We start from the raw sequence: 25132 nt of genomic DNA on the forward strand, positions 1-25132 counted from the left end.
AATGTAATGAAATAGAATTTAAAAACTAGTTGGACTTTGACACACCTCGAAATTTCACAAGACTGTTGTGAATAATATGTAAATGGCCCACATAAATAATCTTTTACTATTTATGCATAGTATTTTCACTATTCATTTGTGGAAATTTTGTAAAGTAAATAATGTTGCTACAGTAACCTTTTCCTATCAAATGAAAGCATGTGAAGAAGAGAGGAAGAAGTGAGAGACTCACGGTAGAGAGAGAGAGAGAGGAAAGAAGAGGAAGAGAGAAAAGAGAGGAAGATGAGGGGGAGAGTAAAAAGAGTTATTTTTGTACTCTTATCATTTTAGATTATAATGAAAGTATCATTGTTGCACCGAGGATTAACTCTAGTCACACTGATTGTAGAGGAACCTCGTAAATTTTATGTCTTATTTATTTATTTCATTGCACACACCGTCAATTTTACAACAAAGACAACCTTTTCCCTTTCAGTTGTCGAGTCCCCTGAAAAAGATCGACGTCTTTTTTTTTTGTCTTTGGATAAAATGCAAAGAAATAACTAGTTGATAACTCCACCACGTGTTTTACCCTTGGCCACTTGATGACTGGCTTTCACTACGCAAAATCTACGGCTACCAAAGGTGGCGTATTCCATACCAACGGCTCAGATCTCCTTGTGCCATTTGATACCAGGACTCGTGGAACACTACCACATTCAGAAAGTGGAAAAGACTATTTTTGCTATGGTGTGAGAATAAGTAGCTGTGAAATAAAACAGTACAATGTTTGTTAAACTTTTTTGTAAAAGTGTTTTTGAAAAAGAAAATGCAGCATGATAGTTTTTGATAACTTTTATGTAAAACAGTTATGACTGTATGAAATGATCAAAAAACGTATAATACTAGATATGTTATTAATTTAATTTTTTGAACAAATAAAGATGAATTAATAAATATATTTTATTTTTAAATAAAAATATTTATAAGCTTTATCTTAAATATTTATAATTAAGAAATTTAAAAAAAATTAATGCCTAAAAATTAATACATCTCTCTCTCTCTCTCTCTCTCTCTCTCTCTCTCTCTCTCTCTCTCTCTCTCATCTTCTTCATTCTTGTGTTTTCCCTCCCTTATCCCCTTCACGCTGCAACAGCAGCCAAGGCGCAGCCGTCGCGAACAACCCTCCATTTCCAAGGCGCTGCTCCATTTGCTCGTCCGTCATCACCTTCACGAACAACCCTCCATTTCCATTTCCAACCCCATCATCTTCTTCTGGGTTCTGCAAATTCTGGTGGATTATTTGCTACTGCTGCTGCTGCCACTCCCCCATCATCCTTCCCAATCAATTTGCTGAGTTGCTTTTCCTTCAACTCGTTTTTCCTCTTAGGCTAGTGGTCTGTGGACGCGAGGAACGAAAGGGAAGAGAGAGATTCGGTAATGTTTCTCGAGACTCTGAGGGAACGCTTTTCTGGAGAAACACAGAAGATTGCGAGAGAGAGGTAGAAGAGGAGGGCACAACTAATGATAGAGAGAAAGACGGTAGGATTGGAAAATTGAAAAGTTTATTTATTTTTTACTGTTCACCCGTGTTTTACCAAAATAAGATGTTTCGTCGAAGCTGTTATTTCCAGCTTCTAGTTTTCAACTTTTTTTCACCTATAATTTTGAAAAAAAAAACAAAAAACTGATTTAAAGTGTTTATCAAACACTTAAAATGCTCCAACGTTTTTTTATACACACTTTTTTTTTAAGTTAAGCTAAGCCAAACTAAGGCTAAGGGCTAGTTTGGGATTTGAGCGGTGAGAATAAACAGTTGTGAAAAAAAAAGCAAGTAAATGTTTGGTAAACTATAATGGTAGAAATGCTCTTAGCAAAAAAAAAAACAGTATTAGAGTGTTTGGTAACTTTTATATAAAACTGTTGTACTGCTGAGGTTGTGTAAAATGACTAATAAGAACATTAATCATTCATAGAAGAATGTCTAAATTATCAGAAAACTCATCAATCATTCATAGAAAAATCACAGATTGCAAAAACACATACTAAAATCCATATCTTTATGTATCCAATTTTTCAAAATAATAGAGAGGAAGATGACTTGGCTTGCTGGTTTAGTTGATGTCAGTGTCACCGAAATCGTCCTTGAAGTAAGTGAAGAAATCGGCATTGGCTAGCTTGCTTTCACCCGTTAGGGTGTCGCGGAATGCCTCAAGTCGGTTGATGAGACAAACTCTCTTGTCAAACAGCTGTAAACGAAGACGTATCGGCTTCCGTCAAACGGTAGTAAACGATGACGTATCGGCTTATGCCAAACGGTCGTAAACGATGACGTATCGGATTCTCTCCCGCCGGCTCCTTTATATACGAGCTTGAAGTCGCCTTTCATGGAGATCACTCGCTGTCTCTCTCTCTCTGTACACTTCACTCTTTCGCTCCGGAGAAATGGCCGACGACATTCGTTTCTTCGAGCTGAACACCGGTGCTAAGATCCCGTCGATAGGGTTGGGGACCTGGCAGTCCAGCCCTGGCGTCGTCGGCGACGCCGTTCACGCCGCCGTCAAGGTATTTTTCTTTCCCTTACTTTACTCATATCATTTTGTGTTTCTTCTAACTGAAAATTCGAACATTTGCGGAAGATAAGTGAATTTGTGGTTTTAATAATTGCAGGCGGGGTATCTATTAAGCGACGATATCGTTGCGGATACTTACTTGTTTCCCCTTTATATTAGGAGTAGAATTGATCCGTATAAATCAATGTAAATCTTCTTTATTTCCTTCTTAGAATAGACTTCCTTGTATTATATAAGTCTTGTATTCTATTGTAAAAGATCAATGTGAAATATTCAAAGTTTATTCCCAGACTTCATATTTCTAAACCCTAGCCGAGTTACTTTTCAACATGGTATCAGAGCACCGTTTCTGGTGACTCTGAATACCCACACAGCTTCCGCAAATCTTAACAAACACAACATCACCTAAACCACCATGGGCGAACCAATACCTAAGGCGTCCACTGACACCCAAAACCCTATGGAGACAATCACAGATGTCTCGAACCCTTTTATTCTACATCCCTCAGATCAACCTGGGAATATCTTGGTCTCCAAAACACTTCAAGGAGACAACTACAATACCTGGAGTCGTGCTATGCGAATCAGCTTGAGCGCGAAAAATAAACTTGGCATGGTTGATGGCACCATCGACCCTCCATCAGAGACTGACAAACAATTTGCATCATGGCAAAGATGCAATGATATGGTTCTTGCCTGGATTCTCAACTCAGTTCACGATGACATTGCGAGCAGTGTTTCTTATTACACGACAGCAACCGATGTTTGGGCTGACCTGCGAGATCGTTTCTCACAAGGAAACGACTCACGCATTTATCAAATCAAGAGAGAGATCGTTGAACACAGACAGGAACAACAATCGATCTCGGTTTACTACACGAAACTGAAAGCGTTGTGGGATGAACTGGCATCCTACAATGAAACTCCGACTTGTACCTGTGGGGGATTGAAGAAGATAAATGATCGAGATGAGAAAGAAAGGGTGATGCAGTTCCTGATGGGTTTAAACGACTCTTATGCAGCAGTACGTGGACAGATACTATTGATGCAGCCACTACCAGACACTCGGAGGGCATATTCCCTTGTTCTCCAACAAGAGAAGCAAGTAGAGGTATCTCTAAATCGTAACAATATAAATCTGCATGCTATGAATATAACCCGTAACAGGGACACTGCTGCACCGAAAGGAAACACCCTTCAATGCTCATATTGTGATCAAAAGTACCACACCGTGGATCGATGCTTTTACTTGTATGGTTTCCCGCCTGGCCATAAGTATCATGGCAAATCAGTCAAGCCACCAAACAAAAGAAAACCTGCGGCAAACCAAGTAACGGTGGAGACCGAGACCACCAAGGGTGTAGACTCACGACACAAGGCAACGTCCAGTGACGGTCCGAAGTTCACCACAGAAGAATATAATCAACTTATGGCAATGCTCAAGAAGAGCAACGTTGATGGTAATCCGCAGCATTTTGCAAATGCAACAGGTACAATCACACCTTCTTCTGACTTGTCAGAGAAAACTTTATATTGGATCATTGATAGTGGGGCAACAGACCATGTATCTCCTTCTCCTCATTTGCTAGACAAGAAGTCATTATCCATGCTGGATTCTGTTCAATTACCGAATGGAGGACATGCCTTGATAGACTCGATTGGTTCTATACAAGTTACTCCACACATGAAACTTGATGGAGTGCTCCATGTGCCCAACTTTCGAGTTTACTTATTATCTGTTAGCAAACTTACTGAAGCATTACGATGCATAGTGATTTTCTTCCCTGATTTCTGTGTGATACAGGACATGGATACGAGGAGGACGATTGGCCTGGGCAAGCGATATAATGGGCTTTACTACTTGGCGCCAGAACAAAACCTTCGCCTTGCTCACCACATTAGCCACAACTCCACCCTCTGGCACCAACGATTAGGGCACCCTTCTACCGGTCCTCTGCAAACTTTAACCAAACAAGTTCCATCAATAGTTTTTGATTCCAGTCATACATGCGACATTTGTCCTCTTGCTAAACAAACCCGGTTATCTTTTCCGTCCAGTTTTATTTCTTCTAAAGCACCTTTTGATTTGATACATTGTGATATTTGGGGACCTCATCGAGTCAATTCCCATTCGGGGGCTCGGTATTTTTTAACGATTGTTGATGATTATTCTCGCTATACTTGGATACATCTCATGCGTTTTAAATCCGAAACACAAGGGTTATTACGTTCTTTTATTGCTTGGGTCCAAACACAATTTAATTGCATGATTAAAGCACTTAGGGCTGATAATGGTGGTGAATTTACCTCTTTACGTTCGTTTTTTTGATAACAAGGGTATCATATTCCAAACTTCTTGTCCGTCCACACCACAACAAAACGGGGTTGTTGAACGGAAACACCGTCATCTACTAAATGTTGGTCGAGCTCTACGGTTTCAAGCCCATTTACCACAAACCTTTTGGGGGGAAAGCATACAAACAGCATGTTATTTAATTAATCGTTTACCTACACCTCTTCTTAGTCATAAAACACCTTATGAGCTTTTGCATTGTCAAACTCCCGTTTTTTCGCATCTCCGGGTTTTCGGTTGTTTATGTTATGCTACCAACCTTCATCCTCACCATAAGTTTGATCAACGTGCTAAAAGATGTGTTTTTGTTGGGTACCCATTAGGTCAGAAGGGTTATCGTGTTTATGACCTTACCACACACAAAAATTTTTCCACTCGTGACGTGACCTTCCATGAAACCACGTTCCCTTTCTCCACTCAACCACTTGACCATCACCCTGATACACCTGTCCTACCTATCCCCACCGACTCCCTATCTCATCCTAATCCCCCACCGCCACCGACTGCACCTCCTTCCCCCACACCGACCGACACTTTTTTATCCACACCAACGGAAACTGCTCCTCCCATAGAACCTTCTCCTCCCACACCGACCGAACCTCACTTAGTCCCTCCACCACTCCCTACCCCACATGCCCCACCTGCCCCTCGCCAATCTGGCCGCGCCCTTAAGCCCTCTGTCAGGCTGCAGGGATACCATTTATATCATGTGCAATCCCTTGCTCCCAGCGCCACGTCCTCCTCCATGTCAGGTACTCGCTATCCTTTAAATCACTATGTATCTTATGCTCATCTTTCACCATCACATCGCTCTTTTGCTTGTGCTATTTCGACTCTTGTCGAACCCACTACATTTGCACAGGCTAACGGTGATCCTCAATGGCGTGCTGCCATGGACTCTGAGCTTCTGGCTCTTGAACAAAACAACACATGGACTCTCACTACCTTACCTCCTGGTCATCGCGCAATCGGTTGCCGATGGGTCTACAAGATCAAGTACAACTCTGACGGTACCGTCGAGCGTTATAAAGCTCGTCTTGTGGCCAAAGGCTTTACTCAACGCGAAGGTATTGATTACAAGGAAACTTTTGCTCCTGTTGCCAAACTCATCACCGTCCGTTGTTTGTTAGCCGTTGCTTCTGTTCGTCATTGGTCCTTACATCAAATGGATGTCCACAATGCCTTCCTTCATGGTGACCTTTCTGAGGAAGTTTATATGCAGCTGCCTCCTGGACTTCATCGGCAGGGGGAGCATAATGTATGCCGACTCAACAAGTCCCTTTATGGCCTTAAGCAAGCCTCTCGCAGCTGGTTCCATAAATTTTCCACTGCCATAGGTCAAGCTGGCTACCAGCAATCAATGGCTGACTACTCCCTATTCACTAAGGTGCGTGGAAATTCGTTTACAGCCGTCTTGCTTTATGTTGACGACATGATTATCACAGGCAACGATGAGGCTGCCATCCATGACCTCAAGCAATTTCTTCAATCTCATTTTCGCATTAAGGACCTTGGACACTTAAAGTATTTCCTTGGTGTGGAGGTGGCTCGATCTTCTCAAGGAATCGCCATCTCACAACGTAAATATGCGCTTGACATTATTGATGAAGCCGGCTTACTTGGTGCAAAGCCTGCAAAGTTCCCAATGGAAGAAAACTTGAGATTATCTCCAACGGAAGGGCAACTTCTCCATAATGCCTCACAATACAGGAGGCTTGTTGGGAAACTTATTTATCTCACAATCACTAGGCCAGAGATTTCATACTCGGTCCATATACTCAGCCAATTTATGCAACAACCAAGGAAGCCTCATCTAGACGCAGTGCATCGTCTTCTACGATACTTGAAGGGATCACCTGGACAAGGGCTTCTTTTTCCTTCAAATGGGAGTTTAACGTTGAAAGGATATTGCGACGCCGATTGGGCTCGCTGTTCACTTACGAGAAGATCTGTCACAGGCTATTGTATATTTCTTGGAGGTGCACTAGTGTCTTGGAAAACCAAGAAACAATCTACCGTTTCGAGATCCTCAGCTGAAGCGGAGTATCGTGCCATGGCTTCAGCTACATGTGAGCTTACGTGGATGAAGTACTTATTGACTGATCTACAAATTGATCACAAGGGTCCAGCAAAGCTGCACTGCGACAACCAAGCTGCACTCCACATAGCTGCCAATCCAGTTTTTCACGAACGCACCAAACACATAGAGATTGACTGTCATGTTGTTCGTGAACGACTACGTTCTGGGGTTATTTCGACAACCTATGTACCTACTGGACAGCAGCTTGCCGATATATTCACCAAGCCACTTGGACAGTCAGCATTCCGTTCTCTACTTGGCAAGATGGGTGTTCTTGACATTCACACTCCACCTTGAGGGGGAGTATTAAGCGACGATATCGTTGCGGATACTTACTTGTTTCCCCTTTATATTAGGAGTAGAATTGATCCGTATAAATCAATGTAAATCTTCTTTATTTCCTTCTTAGAATAGACTTCCTTGTATTATATAAGTCTTGTATTCTATTGTAAAAGATCAATGTGAAATATTCAAAGTTTATTCCCAGACTTCATATTTCTAAACCCTAGCCGAGTTACTTTTCAACAGTATCGGCATATTGATTGTGCTCAAATCTACGGCAATGAGAAGGAGGTAATTGCACTTGCTTTCTACTAAGTTAGTTATTCAAGTCCTTGTTTGTTAACCATTTCGTTTTCAGTTTTTAGATTACGATTTTTGTGCTAGAGATAGAGAGTATGTATGGAGAAAAAGAGTAGAGAAAGGTGATGGAGGGATCTGTATCTAACAGAATTAAGAAGGAAAACTAAGAACTAAAAATGAAATTGTTATCAAACGAGCTCTAAACATTTGTTGCAGGTTTCGTTACAAGAAAATTGCTCCCAGCACCTGCAAACATTCGGGTTTTAACTGTTTTTTTTTTTCATTTCTGAGAGCTGATTGATTGCCTTGCATTGCCTCTTAAATTTAATTAATTTGCGGGCATTTCTAGGTATTCAAATCCAGATAAAAGTTGGAATTATTCATGTTAGACTAATTCTTTGAGTGGTTACCAGAATATGGTTTAACCAACATGTTTTTATTTCTTGTAGATTGGTTTGGTTCTGAAGAAACTGTTTGAAGATGGCGTGGTGAAGCGCGAGGATTTGTGGATTACCTCCAAACTCTGGTTTGTTTAATGCTAATTTAACTGAGTACTAGATCTCGAGGAATTTCCATGAGGGCATGATGAAATGGAATGACTGTTTCGGTTGTTTATCCGCAGGAATACTGATCATGCTCCAGAAGATGTACCAGAGGCATTGGACGGGACTCTGAGAGACTTGCAACTGGATTATGTTGACTTGTACCTTGTACGTATTACCTGTCTAGATCTTTCTCTCGAGTCATGCCTGTTAGAGTCTGATACTAAATTGTACACATTTTGTTTTATAATTTAGTTAGTGCAGAGGTCCTTTTGAAGGAATGGAATGGTAGCCTGTATTCCGTAGTATGATCTTATAAGTTACCTTCAAATGCATTGATTCCTTCTGAGTCTGGCTATGTTACCTGCATTTTGCTATACATTATCAGGTTAAAATCATAGATAATCAACCTAATCATCTTGGATTCGTTGTGGTATTCTGTGGACGTTATTATGCTGTAACTAATGAACCTGCTGAAAATTTTGAAGATACACTGGCCAATCCGGATGAAGAAGGGGTCAGGAGCAAGTTTTAACCTTGAAAACTTTATTGACCCTGATATCCCTGCGACTTGGAGAGCAATGGAAACACTCTATGATTCGGGAAAGGCTCGAGCTATTGGTGTATGCAATTTCTCCACAAAAAAGCTGTCAGATTTGCTGGATATTGCACGTGTTCCTCCTGCTGTTGACCAAGTGGAGTGCCATCCTTCGTGGCAGCAGGACAAGCTACGTTCTTTCTGTAAATCCAAGGGAGTTCACCTTTCTGTGAGTATGCAAATACTGAATCGCATTGTCTGTGTCTTGAGTAGTTAAGACATACCTGTCTGTGATTGGGTAATAGTTTATTTAATTTGCTTGGCAAGTTCAAATGGGAGATAATCATATATTTTGCTTTCAGTGATATTCACCACTGGGCTCTCCTGGAACAACATGGATCAAAAGTGAAGTCCTTACGAATCCGATTCTTGCAACAGTCGCTGAGAAATTAGGCAAAAGTCCGGCACAAGTTGCTCTTCGTTGGGGACTGCAAAAGGGTCATAGTGTTCTTCCCAAGAGTACCAATGAAGCGAGGATCAAGGAGAACATTGATGTGTTTGGTTGGTCCATCCCAGATGACTTGTTCGCCAAGTTTTCTGAAATTGAGCAGGTAAGTCGTCACTGGAATTGATTCTTCTCTATTCTCACTGCTATTAGTGCCCTAACTTACCTACGGGGAGGATGCCATTGTTGCGTTATCCCGAGCGAATCATGCACTAATAATTTCTATGTAGTCTTTTCTCCCTACTAACTACATTGATTTCAAATTATGCAGGCAAGACTCATCAGATGGCTCTCACCTGTTCATCATACTTCTGGTCCGTACAGGAGTTTAGAGGAATTCTGGGACGGTGAAATCTAGATTCTAGAAAGGTTGATGAACCTTTAAGTGGTCTGCTACATGTAATGTAATAGTAACTTAATATTAAAGAATAATGTAGATTGTGATATGTAACGTAATAAGAATGTAACATAAGAGAATATCGTTGATTGTGATTTGCCTTTACATCAACTTCGGCTTCTTCAAATACATAGAGCTAATTGTTTTTATCTAGAAAATTGAGTCTGCGTTGAAATTTGGAGGTGAAGATATTGCCCAAGGTTGAAAATGTTCTCATAATCTTTCCCACTCACTATCCTTCAACGGCTCATAATACTAAAATAAAAGTGCGTTCCATAAAAAAATTTCTTTAACATTAAAGAATATCACAAATAAATAAATATTTAAATTCAAAACGCAATTGACTTAAAGTGAACAAACCATCAACGAGAACGATTTCAGCTATTTAATTTGAGAAACATTAGTTTGACTTCGACACACCTCGAAAATTCACCATACATCCTTTCCCTTCCAATCGTAGAGACTCCTAGTAAAAGATGGACGTCCTTTTTGATGTCTTGAATAAAAGGCAAAGAAATAGCTTGTTGGACCAAAATATTTATTAGTAAAGTTTCACACTAAGCCAAGTTTTCTCTCCGTGGTGAGAGACCTCCTGAGTGAGTGCTTTCTCCCCTTGGTGGGAGCTTGTGGCCCGGATCTAGTTTTGCTGATTTGATTGATGTTCTCCTGCTCTGTGGGGGGTACACTTTCTGATCCGCTGGCAGTTCTTGATTACGACCTTTTCTGAGGTGGACGGGGTTCTTCAATTCGAGTCAGGGAAGTGTCCGTTCCATCTTTTCCTTATTAAATTTGGTTGGTGTAAGTGTTTATTTCCCCTGTGGGTAGGTGTTTCTCTTTATTTCTGTAGGTTGACCTTGGGGGGTGGTAGTGGTGTTTAAGGTTTCTGGTGGGCCTCCGTGTTGGTGGGGAGTTATTTCCCCCTCTCTGATTTTTTGGGGGTTTCGTCTGGGTTTGGTGTCCTGATGGGGAATTTCTGTCTCCTTCGGTATTTAACTCTCAAGGACGGTTTGGTGAGCAATTTCAATGCTGTATTGGCTCTTAATTGGCCCTGGGTTGGTTCTGTGTTCCATTTGTGGTTGTTTATTCTGTCTCAGCATTTTATTCTCGGTGTTCAGCAGTCCCAGAGAATAGGTCAAAAGGTGTGTGAGTCGGAGTGTTACGGGATGGCACAGCAGGCAGTTGAAGACTTGGCTGTTCAACTTGAGCTTAATATGGAATTATCTTCTATGGCGCAGGGGGTCAAACTGGTGGGAGCTGCGTTGGTTAATCGTCCTTTAAACCAATGGGGAGTTCGGAACATTCTGAGAGCCTCATGGAAGGATTTGGGGGAGATTGAGGTGAAATGGGTTCGTGACAATCTGTACATTATCTCTGTCCCAGATGACAGTGTGGCTACACGTATCGTTAGTCAAGTTCCCTGGGCGGTTATGAAACAAAACTTTTCGGTGTGCAGGTGGCCTGTGGAATTAGCTCTTGAGGAAGTTCCGGTGGAGTTACTTCCATTCTGGGTTCAGATTCGTGGAATCCCCTTGGGTCTCACGTCTGAGCGGAATGTGAGACGGCTTGTTCGAGATGTGGGAACGTTTCTGGAGTTGGAAGATCTATCTAAGGCTCGAGGATTTGTTCGTGTCCGTATTGTGGTTAACTCGAAGAATCCGCTTATTCCCGGATGTTGGCTTTCTAGAGGGCAGGACACGGATACGTGGGTGGAATTTAAATATGAAAGGTTGCAAGATTTTTGCTACAGGTGTGGGCGAATAGGGCATGCGAATACTGAGTGCTCCTTTGAACCTCAGAAGGGTCATACTGCAGGTTATGGGGAATGGACAAAGGCGGCTCCGGTTCGTGACATTGTGCTTCCCACGAGAAGGGTTGCTTCAGGGGCTGGGGAACACAGGGTGGCGGGAGCAATGAGACAATCTCGACGAGTTGTCACGCAAGTGGGCAGCCAAGGTGCACCCCCTACCGAGCCAGAGGAGGGCGTTCGAGGTGCTGGCAGAATTATGCAACGTGATTCTCCTCCAAGTTCGAGCGGGGATCCTAAGAAATGGCGTATGAAGGGTAGGTCCGGAGGGGAACAGGCTCCTTCTGTTCAATTACATCCTGTAGTAATTGGGGGGGTTTTGGATAATCCTGAGGCATCACCTGTGCCTTATCACAGTAACGTCGGGGGTTGTTCTGCTGGCACGGTGGAGGTGTTGCAGGGGGAAGGCATAGGGGAAAAGGTTGCTAGTCCCGTGAAAAGAGGTAGTTCGGAGATGGTTGGGGAGCCAAGTCTGGTTTCATTGAAAAAAATAAAAAATGTTACGAATCCTCTGGATGTTAGTGATGTTTTGGAAGTGGAGGTGGAGAACGAGCAGATTGATTTGCTAAACCGTAACAAAGGGATATCTTCGATAGGCGGTGGCGGCTGGCCTTCAACAGCCGCACAATCGCCATGAGGTATATCTTCTGGAACTGCCGTGGTCTTGGGTCGGACACGGTAGTTCGAGCCCTGCATGGGCTTATACGTAAATATCGGCCCGCTATGGTTTTTCTATCGGAAACGAAAATGAAAGACCATAGGATTAATGGAGTGAGGCGCAGAATGGGTTTTAAGAAGGGATTCAATGTTCCTCCTGTTGGTAGATCAGGGGGATTGAGCATCTGGTGGGGTGAGGAACTAGAGGTTAATATCTAGCATTCTTCTAAGCATGTCATTGATACTTGGGTTCGTTTAGTGGATGACGTTTCTTGGACTCGAGTGACTGGTGTCTATGGTACTGCTTATCGGGAGGAGAAAGCCTCTTTTTGGGAGTGGATGAATCATCAATTTCATCCATCTTCGATCCCTTGGTTATGTGGTGGGGACTTTAATGAGTTCCTTTGGGAGTCGGAGAAGTCTGGTGGATCGCAAGTGTTATACAATAGGCCACAATACCTGGCCACTTTCCTGAATAAAGCGGAGCTCAGTGATCTTCATTTTCATGGTTCCCCATTTACTTGGCGGGGAAAGCGTAATGGTGAATTGGTGGAGGAACGGCTTGATAGAGCTTTATCAAATCAGTCTTGGCAGGAGTGTTGGCCTAATACAATGGTTATCCATGGCACTGTCATCAGATCTGACCATTGCCCGCTGATCGTCCAACGGGAGCCTCAGAGAGTTTCAGGCAAAAGGCCTTTTCGGTTTCAATCTGTTTGGGTTAAGGAGGTTGAGTGTTTGAATTTGGTGGAGCAGTGTTGGGCCAAGCCTGTTAGGGGTGCTGCTATGGGCAGGTGGACGTCTAGGATCAATGACTGTCGCACTCAACTTCAGCGATGGAGCAGGAGAAAGTTTAAAATGAGGCAGCATGACATCGAGCAGCTCACACGCGAGTTGGGTGAGCTTCAATTGAACTGGGGAGACCATGAGGAGGAGATAAATAATAAATCGCGATTGCTTGCTCACCTACTAGCGCAGGAGGAAAGTGTGTGGAAACAGCGGTCACGCATTAAATGGCTTCAGGAAGGGGATGCCAATACTAAGTTCTTTCACCAGTCTACTATGCATAGGAGAAGGCGTAATCAAGTGTTGAAACTTAAAGCTGAGGATGGTAGCTGGGAGGAGAGGCCGCAAAGAATAAAGCATTTGGTGGATAACTATTTCATTCACTTATTTACTTCTATGGGTAGCAGATCATGGGGCTCGGTGCTGAAGCATGTTCCGTCGTCTGTGTCTACTAATATGAATAATGATTTATTGGCCCCTATTTCTGATGATGAAATTCTTGCAGCTGCGATGCGGATGGATGGCTTTAAGGCTCCGGGCCCGGATGGTTTTCCGGGTGTATTTTATCATAAATTTTGGGAGCCTATTAGGAGGGAGGTTCATGCTCTAGTTAGTCTGTTGGATTCGGAAGAGACTTATCTTGGGAATATAAATGCTACGCATATCGTGCTTATCCCGAAGGTTCCCCACCCGAAAGAGGTTTCTCAGTTTAGACCGATAAGCTTATGCAACTTCTCTTATAAGATATTGGCCAAGGTGATAGCAAATCGGTTAAAGCCGCTGCTGCCGCATCTTATTTCTCCCATGCAGAATGCCTTTGTTGGTGGACGACAAATCCAGGATAATATTGGAGTTGCCCACGAGCTCTTTCATTTCCTCAAACTGAGGAAAGCTAAGAGCAGGTTTGAGATAGGAATTAAGCTGGATATGCAAAAGGCGTATGATCGGGTGGAGTGGGATTTTCTGGATGCCGTTATGGAGAAAATGGGTTTTCATTCCAGGTGGCGCAAGCTAGTTATGGGGTGTGTGACCTCGGTTTCTTTCTCGATTCTGTTAAATGGGCACCCGGGCCGTAAATTTGCTCATTCTCGTGGTTTACGTCAGGGTGACCTGTTATCTCCTTATTTGTTCCTCTTTGTTAGTGATGTCTTTTCTCGGATGATTCAAGGGGCTATTAATGGGCAGGTTTTGGAGGGTGTTAAGATGAATTTGCAGTCCCCTGTTATTTCCCACATCTTCTTTGCTGATGATTCTCTTCTTTTTTTGAAGGCCAATCGGCAAAATTGCTGTTCTTTGGTCCAGCTTATTGAGGATTATTGTACTGCTTCGGGCCAGGCGGTTAACTTTCAGAAGTCGTCTGTTTTCTTTAGCTCTAATACTCCTTCTGAGCTGTCGAGGGAGTTGGGACACACTCTTAATATGCAGGTTGTTGATGATCCGGGTACGTATCTTGGGGTTCCTGCTTTGTGGGGTAGATCAAAGAGGCAAGGTTTGGCTTTCATCAAGGGTCGGATTTTGAAGAAACTTCTTGGGTGGGCGTCAAATACCCTTTCTCTAGCGGGCAAGGAGGTATTAATCAAAGCTGTTGTCCAGGCGATTCCGGCTTACCCTATGAGTGTTTTTAAATTTCCTATGGCTGTTTGCCAAGAGTTAGACTCTCTAATTGCTGAGTTTTGGTGGGGGTCTGTGGGCGATCATTGTAAAACTCACTGGGTGTCCAAGCATACTCTGGGCCTCTCGAAAAAGGATGGGGGTTTGGGATTCCGGAACTTTTCTGATTTCAATGATGCGTTACTTGCGAAACAATGTTGGAGATTGATTCACTATCCTGATTCGTTATGGGCTAAGGTGCTTAAGGCCCGATATTTCCCGCATTGTTCGTTTCTTGATGCTCAGAAAGGGAGTAGGGCTTCTTGGGGTTGGAGCAGTCTTTTGGTGGGCAGAGATATCTTACTGCATGGGGCACACTGGCAAATTATGAACGGGAATTCTGTTCGTGTGTGGGTTGATCGTTGGTTACCTTCTCTGTCTTTGGGTCATCCTCAGCCAGGAAGGGTATCTGTCACTCGTGATACTGGGGTTGCTTCTCTATTGACGTCTTCTCCCCGTATGTGGAATATTGATTTTCTTCATCCGTTTATTTCGGAGGAGGAGAGGTCTGCGATTTTAGCAACCCCTCTCGGCGATGATTTGCAGTCGGACCGTCTTGTCTGGCCTCACACTCGTAATGGGATGTATGTTGTGCGGTCTGGATATCATTGGGCTAGATCTGCACGTCAGCTTGCGATGCCTTCCCGTGCTTCCTCATCGTCCACGATACCCTCGCAGCTTTGGACGCTGATTTGGAGATTAAAAACTCCTCCAAAAGTTAGACATTTTATGTGGAGGCTTGCCCATGGAGCCTTGGCTACGTTTGAGAATCTCTATGTGCGGAAGATGGCTTCGTCCCCTCTGTGCCCGATTTGTCAAACGCAGGTGGAAACTCTGGAACACCTTTTCTTATTGTGTCCTTGGGTGAAGCCTATTTGGTTTGGAGGTATGCTAAATCTCAGAATTGATGGATCTTCCATCACCTCTTGGTTGAATTGGTTTTTGTCCGTTGCTTCTCGTTGTTATGGATCAAAGGAGGAAAGATGTGAGATTATTTCTTATATTGCTTTTTCCTGTTGGCATATTTGGGTTGCTCGCTGTAATTTTTTGTTCCAACATGCTTCTCTCAACCCCCAGCAAATTCTTATGGCAATTCACTCTGCCTGCGGGAATTTTTTTGAAGTGCAGGGTGTTCCTGCTCTGGTTTCCTCTGTTGCGATGCCTCAGGTTAGTCCGGATGTTAGATGGTCCCCTCCTCCCCCCCATTTCTTTAAGGTTAATGTTGACGCTAGCTGGTCTTCTTCCTCTTCGTCGGGTTTCGTCGGGATTGTGATCAGGGCGGATGGGGGGAATTTTGTGGCTGCCAGGAGGGAGCTTATCTCGGCTTCTAACGTTGCCTCTGCGGAAGCTTTGGCTTTGGTGAAGGGTTGTGAGCTTGCTACGGTCTTGGGTCTTGGGTGTATCATTGTGGAGTCTGATTCTCAGGAATCCATATCAGCTTTAACGGCGTCGTTGGAGACGGGCAGATGGGAGGCCTTTCCAACCTTAGCTGTTGCAAAAAGTTGGGAGAGTCCTTTCAGGACTGTCGCTGGACTTGGGCTCCAAGATCAGCAAATCAAGCGGCGGATCTGTTGGCGTCGCGTACCTGTACGGAGATGTGCAATTTTTGTTGGGTCAACCGACCTCCATCTTCGTTGGTTCATGTCCTTGGTAAAGATGGATTGCCTTGTCCCCATTGAAGTGTTTGGTTGGTTGGGGGTGACAGTGTAACTTGGTTCTACTGTCTGTTCTTATACCCCCTTTTTTTTTGCTTGGTTAGTTTGATGTTTTCTGTTGGCTTTCCTGTTGGCCTTCTGTATTTCTATGGCATCTTTGCCCTGGTTCTCTTTCCCTGAATGAAGTTTTGAACCTTGCTTTCAAAAAAAAAAAAAAAAATAGCTTGTTGATAACTCCACCACGTGTCATATCCTTAGCCCCACGAGACTACGCAATATCTACGGCTACCAAAAGTGTCATATTCCATATCAACGGCTCAGATATCCCGGTGCCATCTGATACCAGGACTATTTGAGCACTAACCACATTCTTCCGGAAAACGGAAAAAGTAACAGTCCCTTGTCAAACGGTTGTAAACGATGACGTATGTCACGTATCCACTCTCCCCCGTTTCCCATCCCTACTTATTTGGATGTGTTTTTAAAATTAAAGTTTTTAGATAAAATATTTTTTTATTTTTTAAGTATATGAAAGACGCACGCGCATCCAAACGATCTTTTATAAAAGAGCTTGAAATCGCTTTTCATCTAGATCTCTCTCTACATTTCACTCTCTCACTCCGGAGAAATGGCGGACGACATTCTCTTCTTCGAGCTGAACACCGGCGCTAAGATCCCGTCGATAGGGTTGGGGACCTGGCAGGCAAGCCCTGGCCTTGTCGGCGAATCGGTCCACGCCGCCATCAAGGTACTTTCTTTCCATTGCTTTACTCATTATTTTGTGTTTTTTTCTAACTGAAAATTCGAACCTTTGTGGAAGATAAGTGAATTTGTGGTTTTAATAATCTCAGGCAGGGTATCGGCATATTGATTGTGCTCAAATCTACGGCAATGAGAAGGAGGTAATTGCAACTGCTTTTTACCAAACGAAGTCCTCGTTTGTTAACTATTTCGTTTTTAGTTTTTACTCCACGATTTTTTAAGTAGAGATAGAGAGAAAATACATGCGCCAGGCGGAAAAAGAGTTGAGAAAAATGCTCCAAGTAACGGTATAAGTTTTTTTTTTTTTTTTTTTTTTTCTGAGCGGATTAATTGCCTTGCATTACCTCTTAAATTCAATTACTTTACGGGCATTTCTTGGTATTCAAGTCCAGATAAAAGTTGAAATTATTCATGTTAGACTCATTCTTTGAAGATGTTTGAGTGGTTACCAGAATTTGGTTTGACCAGCATGTTCTTATTTCCTGTAGATTGGTTTGGTGCTGAAGAAACTGTTTGAAGATGGTGTGGTGAAGCGCGAGGATTTGTGGATTACCTCCAAACTCTGGTTTGTTTAATGCTTATTTAACTGAGTACTAGATCTCGAGGAATTTCCATGAGGGCGTGATGAAATGGAATGACTGTTTCGGTTGTTTATCCACAGGAATACTGATCATGCTCCAGAAGATGTACCAGAGGCATTGGACAGGACTCTGAGAGACTTGCAACTGGATTATGTTGACTTGTACCTTGTACGTATTACATGGCCAGATCTTGTTCTCGAGTCATGCCTGTTAGAGTCTGATATAAATTGTACGCATTTTGTTTTTAAATTTACTGAAAGCGGAGGTCCTTTTGAAGGAGTGGACTGGTCTGGCTATATTACCTGCATTTTGCTATATATTATCAGGATAAAATCACAGATAATTAGCCTCATCTTGGATTCATTGTGGCATTTTGTTGGAGTTCTTAAGCTGTAACTAATGAACCTGCTGAAAATTTTGAAGATGCACTGGCCAGTCCGGATGAAGAAGGGATCAGTAGGTTTTAAGCCTGAAAATATTATTGACCCTGATGTCCCTGCAACTTGGAGAGCAATGGAAACACTCTATGATTCGGGAAAGGCTCGAGCTATTGGTGTGAGCAATTTCTCCACAAAAAAGCTGTCAGATTTGCTGGATGTCGCACGTGTTCCTCCTGCTGTTGACCAAGTGGAGTGCCATCCCTCGTGGCAGCAGGACAAGCTACGTTCTTTCTGTAAATCCAAGGGAGTTCACCTTTCTGTGAGTATGCAAATACTGAATTGCATTGTCTGTGTCTTGAGTAGTTACAACATACCTGTGTGTACTTGGGTAATTGTTTATCTAATTTACTTTGGCGTGTTTAAATGGGAGATATCATATATTTTTGCTCTCAGGGATATTCCCCACTGGGCTCTCCTGGAACAACATGGATCAAAAGTGAAGTCCTTAAGAATCCGATTCTTGTGACAGTCGCTGAGAAATTAGGCAAAACTCCTGCACAAGTTGCTCTCCGTTGGGGACTGCAAAAGGGTCATAGTGTTCTTCCCAAGAGTACCAATGAAGCGAGGATCAAGGAGAACCTTGATGTGTTTGGCTGGTCTATCCCAGATGACTTGTTCGCCAAGTTTTCTGAAATTGAGCAGGTAAGTTGTCACCGGAATTGATTCTCTATTCTCGCTGCTATCAGTAACCTAACTAACCTTCAAGGAGGATGCCATTATTGCGGTATCCCGAGTGAATCATGCACTAATAATTGCTATGTAGTGTTTTCTCCTAACTAACTACATTGATTTCCAAATTATGCAGGCAAGACTGATCAGAGGGGCCACATTTGTTCATGACACTTTTGGTCCCTACAGGAGTTTAGAGGAATTCTGGGACGGTGAAATCTAGATTCTAGAGAGGGATGAATCATGAATGCTTTCGTGGAAGAGATTCTGGGGGCATTTTTTATGTAATAAATTATGATTAGTGTGACCGTTGATGTCCTAAATAACGATTAGCTTGATTACGCTACTTGCAACTTTCAGCATTTTGTTTGTCTTGATTGCCTATTGCTCAGCTTTGGCTTGACGGTATCTATGTTTGGTAATTATTTTGTTCTTAGTTTTTGGATTTTGTTGAGTATCTCACAACCAAAGTCGAGCACAAAAACCTACAGCACTTGTGACCAATTGATTTTAGATCGAATGTTCATTGTAACATCCAACATCGTCCGGGGGAGTGGATCATGTAAGCCTTATATGTATATATTCCTATCTCTTCCTAGCACGACGGCTTTTGAGAACTCACTGGTTTCGGATTCCAAAATTGTCACATCCTGGCCCAGGCTCCCACCACATCTCGGGCTCGACTCCGTCGTAGCACGATATTGTCCGCTTTGGGCTCCGATCACGCTCATACAGTTTTGTTTTTAGGAATTCACACGAGAACTTCCCAGTGGGTCACCTATCATGGGATTGCTCTCGTGCAAACTTGCTTAACTTCGAAGTTCCAATGGAATCTGAAGCCGGTGAGTTCCCAAAAGGTATTGTGCTAGATAGAGATAAGAATATACATATAAGGTTTACAGGATCCTCACCCTTGGATGATGTGGGATCTTACAATCCACCCTCCTTGGGTCCGACGTCCTCGTCAGCACATTATTGGCCAGGGATTGGCTCTGATACCAAATTGTCACATCCCGGTCCGGGATGTGGTGGGGCCCATACCGGATGTGACAAATTGTTATCACGCCATCCAATAAGAGTTGAGAAACCAAAATGATCAATTTTTCAAGAGGTTTTTAGTCTTCTGTAACTGATAGTTATATCGTCATTATATGATTACAATTTCCCTATTTTCTTTACCGGTGGGTGATTTTTCTTAATTATTTGGTGGACTACATACATATAGCTAATCTTAATCTATACATGTATATATAAACAGAGAAGGTAAAAAATTTGAAGATTTCATAACATCTAAATTCCCCTTCTCCCATTAAGATTTAAAAAAAAAATTAAAATCACGTATGTGGGGGGTTACGTTCATTATTTTTAAAACTATATTTTATTAAAAAAAATACTTAAAATAAGTATAAATTTAAATCTGTATATAAAGGGAGAAGGTGAAACTAAATTTTCGACCGTTTGATCAAATAGATTGAAAAAGATCAATGACAAAAATTAACAAAGTTTGTTAAAAGTAAAAATGAGTGTGAATATTGTTTTCCAAAAGAAAAGTCACGTAATAAGAGTGAGGATTGTTATGTTCATTATTTTTCAAAATACTATTTTAAAAAAACAATTAAAAAAAAAGGCAATTGCCAAACATGTGGCAAGAGGGTAGTTTTCGATTAAAAAAGGGATTGGGGAAAAATTGGATTTGAAAATTTTCCTCCAACCAAACCACCAATAGCTTCCCATCTGTTCATTTTGTCCCCGGCAACCCTCACTGTGGCAGTGGTCGGTGGAAAATTTGTCCTTTTTCTTTCTATTTCTTCCTATTGCTCCTTTTGCTACCTCTTCCCCCATCTTTCCTTCCCGATTTACCTTGTCCTTTAAACCTCACGGGCGTCCATCTTCTTCGACCACTTTCGACCCGGTCTGTTGTCAACTTTCAACGCATTTTGATGAGATCTTTCAATTTAGGGTGTGTAGAGTTCTGGTGGTCACGCAGTCTCGAGTGTTTACAACGCCACCTCCTTCTCTCTGTATGCTTTTGTTGGCAATGTTGTTCGTGGTAATCCTACGGATTTCTATCAATTTCTGGCTAAGATCGGTGCGGCGTTCATGGCTAGGCGATGGGGTATTACTTCAGAGCAAGTCCACCCCTAAGGACTTTGTGTCAGCACCCAGCCCATTTATCCACTTCAGTGAACAGTAACAGACTTCAATTAACAATAATAGGCCAATGTATCTCCACCCCTAAAAAATGCGTTGGCACCTAGTGAAAAAATGCGCTAGCACAAACGATCTTCACCCCTACAAAATGCGCTGGCACCCAGCCCATTTAAAATTTTTTAAATTTTTTTCTAAAAAAATAAAATAGTTTTAATTTCGGATAAGATTTTTAACCAATCTCGTCACGCCACGTGTCATTATCCGAACGTACTATTTTGTGAATAGATTTCCGCTAAGATTTTCAACCAATCCCGACGCGCCACGTGTCACTTCCGTTTTACAATAATTTAGCCAAGATTTCGATAAAATTTTCAACCAATCACGTCATGCCACATGTCATTATCCGAACGTACTATTTTGTGGATAGATTTCCGATAATATTTTTGACCAATCCCGATGTGCCACGTGTCACTTCCGGTTTACAATAATTTAGCCAAGATTTCGATAAGATTTTCAACCAATCACGTAGTGCCACGTGGCAATGTCCAGAACCTCATCCTTTCTTTTTTTGTCCATATAAACTCTACATCCCTACATCCATCCTCACACCAAGCTCAATCCTTCTTTTTAGCTCAGAATCCTTGTTCATCGTTTTCAAATCTTGAGTTCTTATTACAATGTCTTCTTCAAGGAGAGTGTATAACAGTTGCAGGAGCAACAGAAAAGGTTGTTGGCACAACAGGCAGAATTGGGCAATCTTGAGGAAAGTGGAGGTGGAGATAAGGCTTTCTTCTTGGAGGAGGATGAGGAGGATGAGGATAATTTTTAATAAATTTTAATATAGTTAATTAATCTAGACCGTTGGATTTGAAAAATATTCAAATCAAATAGCCAAGGAGTTACCACGTGGCCAACGGTCATATTTCTGACCGTTGGGCCTTTTTTATTATTTTTATTTTTATTTTTTGTGAAAAAATCATGGACCGTTGATCTGTGATCGGACGATCCATTTTAAAAGTCAAATTTAAATTTTTTTTACCGTCGGATATCCAACGGTCTACAAAAACTAGCCGTTGGAAATCCAACAACACTGAGGATGGCCACGTAGCCCTAATCCGGGTGAACACAAGTGGGCTGACAAGCGGGCCCCACCGCCTACACCCTTGTCGTCTCCTACTCGCGCCCAGTCGCGAGTGTGGTGCAAGCGCCAACCAAATAGGCCGGCCTCTGGATCTATCCGAAATGGGCTGATCTGTTGCCTGGCTTGGGCTGGGTGCTGGGCTAAATTGTGTGGGGTGGGACTTGCTCTCATTTCATCTCCAGTGCTGCTTGGTTGGAATTGCGGCGTCTATTGTGGAAATCAAATTGGGTTGATCGGGAAGAACTATTGCGGCGGTGGTAGGAATCTGGAACGTTCTTTTGCTCTGTATCAAAATTTGGGCTCTTGGTTGGGCTTTTTTAAGTTAGCTTGGATGGTCCCTTTTTGTTTTGTTTATATTTGTTTGTGGGTCTTTATTATGTGAATTACAATTTTAATAAATTTTTGTTCCTTAATACGGAAAGGATTTATCCAAAAAAAAAAAACCAATCGGCTTTCGTTTAATTCCAATTTCTGATTCCCTCCCGCTCCCCCCCCCAATATAAACAGAGGGCCAAGTGGCTGTTCACTGCTCCATTCCACATCACTCGATCTTCTGAGAAATCGAGAAATGGCGGACGATATTCGTTTCTTCCGGTTGAACACCGGATCTAAGATCCCTTCAGTAGGGTTAGGGACCTGGCAGTCGAGCCCTGGCCTCGTCGGAGACGCCGTGGCCGCCGCCATCAAGGTCTTTCTCTTTCACCGCTTTCAGTTTTGATCAATCTCGACCTTTGATTTGGTGAACTTATCATTTTTCCATCTCACTAACAAAATGTGACTTTTTCTAACAAATTACAGGCAGGATATCGCCATATCGATTGTGCTCAACGCTATGGCAATGAGAAGGAGGTGATTTGAGTTGAATTTGGCTAAATTATTAGATTAATTTTTAAAATTTTAGTTAATTTCCATTAATTATTTAATGTTTTTTTCATGTCTAAAATTGCTTCAACCAAAATGTAAACTTTCCCTAACCTAATTGATTGCATTCACCTTTGTAAGTTTGATTATACGCCGGTATCCTTATGACTTGCTTTTTTAATTTTATTTATTTTTATTAATCAACAATCGTCATCTATGAGATTCGAACTCATAATCTGCTAAGTGGTCATTGGCTTACGTATTCAATTTTAGTTTGGATTATTATTGTGTTATTCTGGTGATTTGAATGTGACAAAGATGTAGTTTTTATTTCTTGTAGATTGGTTTGGTTCTCAAGAAGTTGTTTGAAGATGGCATGGTGAAGCGCGAGGATTTGTTTATTACCTCCAAACTCTGGTTTGTTTCAATTTTTAATGCTAATTCCGTTGACAAAGAGATACAATGAGTTATAAATTGTATAATGTGGTGGTGCTGTGAGCCTTGTTCAGTTATGATTTGGCATTATCTAATCCTTTAGCGTCTGCTTAATTTTGTAGTTTCTAAAAAACTAGATGGTCTGCAGGAGTACAGATCATGCACCAGAAGATGTATTAGTGGCAATGGACAGGACTTTGAGAGACTTGCAGCTTGATTATGTTGACTTGTATCTGGTAAGTGTTACCTGTTCAAAGCGTATTCTCTAGTTATTGCTGTTAAGCTCAGCACAAGTAAATGCCAAATTGAAGGTGTAATACTGCTTTACTTAGAACAGATGCTCCTTTAAAAGACTACAATTTCCATCTGTAACTATAGATCATTAGCATCATTGTGTTGAATTTGTTATACCTTTGTGGGCATAACTCAGCTGTAACTAATGACCTGCTGAAAATTTGAAGATGCATTGGCCAGTCCGGTTGAAGAAGGGGTCAGCAAGTTTTGATCCTGAAAACCTGGTTCAACCAGATATCCCTTGCACTTGGAGAGCAATGGAAACCCTCTATGATTCGGGTAAGGCTCGAGCTATTGGCGTAAGCAATTTCTCTACGAAGAAACTGTCAGATTTGCTGGATGTGGCACATATTCCTCCAGCTGCTGTCCAAGTGGAGTGTCATCCTTCGTGGCAGCAAGGCAAGCTACATTCTTTCTGTAAATCCAAGGGAGTTCATTTACAGGTGAGTATGCAAATATTGAATGACATTTTCAATGCCAAATTTCTTATTTCGTTGACATTTCTCGAGGGAGTTACCCATATAATTGGGCAAGAATTTAATTTACCTAGTCAGCAAGTTAGCTCGAAAGTTGAAGTAACTGCGTACTTTTCTTTCAGGGATACTCACCACTGGGTTCTCCGGGCACATCATGGATCAAAGGTGACGTCCTTCAGAATCCAATCCTTCTCATGGTCGCAGAAAAACTAGGCAAAACTCCTGCACAAGTTGCTCTTAGGTGGGGACTGCAAATGGGGCACAGTGTTCTTCCTAAGAGTACTAATGAAACAAGGATCAAGGAGAACTTCAATGTCTTTGGCTGGTCTATCCCGGAGGACTTGTTCGCCAAGCTTTCTGAGATTCAGCAGGCTAGTAGTTACTGTAATCGGTTTTCTATTCGCCTTGCTATTGTTATCCTTTGCCAAGATCTTATTTCATCATCTAGGTCTAAAGCAAGAAACACATTCCACCTTAAAATATCCAACTTCTGTTCTTCCATTTGCATTATTCTTTGAGCTTGGTTTTGTTTTCGGCACTCCAGAAGTGTCCTGATTGTCTTTACACCTAATTCCTAAGTTTTGCTTTGATGTTCAACTATGCAGGCAAGATTGGTTAGAGGGACTCAATTTGTTCATGATACGTATGGGGCCTACAGGACGCTTGAGGAATTGTGGGACGGAGAAATTTAGAAGTCCGGATGAGTGCTTCAATGGAAGACAATGTTGAAGCAATTTTTCAGTTTCTTCAAAGTAAAGAGTTCGGATTTTTTCCGGCCTGTATGAATGTAGTGAAACGAGTTTCGCCAAATATACACAAACAGAACCGGTTGCAAAGGCTATTTTTAAAGAATAAGACTAGGGTGATACATTTGGGCTCTCTTACATTGAATTTTTCGGTATGCTCCTGTGTAATACATACACTGGGATTTTTGGTTGTTCAAATTTGGCTCCTATGAACTAATGTCTGACGACCAAAAATCTTGTTGCATAATAAAATCTTCGTTTGTACAGACATATTTTCGGTGGTGCTATTCACATATTTTCTTTTACTTTTCACACATTTTTTAATTTTCAGTCGTCTGATAGAATGAATTGAAAAATATCAAAAAACAAAAATTAACAAAAAAGATGTGGCAAGTAAAAATAAGTGCGTAGATAATACTATATATTTTTGATACAAAAAAATTATATGTTAAACTAATCTAAACGGCATAAAAGT

General features: G+C 41.9%; 3 protein-coding genes across 4 annotated transcripts; all 3 read left to right on the top strand.

Moving 5' to 3' along the window:
* The first annotated feature begins 2338 nt into the window (after nt 1–2338).
* On the top strand, nt 2339–9707 carry LOC103413791 (NADPH-dependent aldo-keto reductase, chloroplastic). Its single transcript, XM_070809657.1, is given in 8 exon segments — nt 2339–2544; nt 7250–7255; nt 7514–7558; nt 8017–8093; nt 8190–8277; nt 8598–8876; nt 9010–9258; nt 9424–9707. Coding segments are annotated over 8 exon segments (951 nt in total). The 5' UTR covers nt 2339–2424; the 3' UTR covers nt 9511–9707.
* Nucleotides 9708–16359: 6652 nt separating this feature from the next.
* LOC103450275 (NADPH-dependent aldo-keto reductase, chloroplastic-like) lies at nt 16360–18989 on the top strand. Of its 2 annotated transcripts, XM_070809655.1 has the most exons (8): nt 16360–16526; nt 16627–16849; nt 16953–17003; nt 17352–17428; nt 17525–17612; nt 17868–18143; nt 18278–18526; nt 18690–18989. In XM_070809655.1, exons 2-8 carry the CDS (start codon nt 16730–16732, stop codon nt 18774–18776), a joined length of 948 nt encoding a protein of 315 aa, XP_070665756.1. In that variant the 5' UTR covers nt 16360–16526; nt 16627–16729; the 3' UTR covers nt 18777–18989. The 2 variants fall into 2 exon arrangements, with proteins under 2 accessions (XP_070665756.1, XP_008387826.3); XM_008389604.4 differs by having other exon boundaries at nt 16410–16849.
* A 2973-nt stretch (nt 18990–21962) lies between these two features.
* Nucleotides 21963–24927, top strand: LOC103450273 (NADPH-dependent aldo-keto reductase, chloroplastic-like). The gene is made up of 8 exons (XM_070809656.1): nt 21963–22102; nt 22353–22533; nt 22644–22694; nt 23047–23123; nt 23290–23377; nt 23603–23878; nt 24034–24282; nt 24517–24927. The coding sequence occupies exons 2-8, from the start codon at nt 22414–22416 to the stop codon at nt 24601–24603; spliced, it is 948 nt and encodes a 315-aa protein (XP_070665757.1). The 5' UTR covers nt 21963–22102; nt 22353–22413; the 3' UTR covers nt 24604–24927.
* Nucleotides 24928–25132: the final 205 nt, after the last annotated feature.

Source organism: Malus domestica, chromosome 12, assembly GCF_042453785.1.
Source record: "Malus domestica chromosome 12, GDT2T_hap1".
Classification (NCBI taxonomy): Eukaryota; Viridiplantae; Streptophyta; class Magnoliopsida; order Rosales; family Rosaceae; genus Malus; species Malus domestica.

Bases quoted from the DNA above. Each gene is read 5' to 3' on its own strand.
- LOC103450275 (XM_070809655.1), top strand. From the start codon at position 16,730: ATGGCGGACGACATTCTCTTCTTCGAGCTGAACACCGGCGCTAAGATC. The intron at 17,004-17,351 runs GTAATTGCAACT...TATTTCCTGTAG, and splicing joins TCTACGGCAATGAGAAGGAG to ATTGGTTTGGTGCTGAAGAA. The intron at 18,144-18,277 runs GTGAGTATGCAA...TTTTGCTCTCAG, and splicing joins CCAAGGGAGTTCACCTTTCT to GGATATTCCCCACTGGGCTC.
- LOC103450273 (XM_070809656.1), top strand. From the start codon at position 22,414: ATGGCGGACGATATTCGTTTCTTCCGGTTGAACACCGGATCTAAGATC. The intron at 22,534-22,643 runs GTCTTTCTCTTT...AACAAATTACAG, and splicing joins CCGTGGCCGCCGCCATCAAG to GCAGGATATCGCCATATCGA. The intron at 23,879-24,033 runs GTGAGTATGCAA...CTTTTCTTTCAG, and splicing joins CCAAGGGAGTTCATTTACAG to GGATACTCACCACTGGGTTC.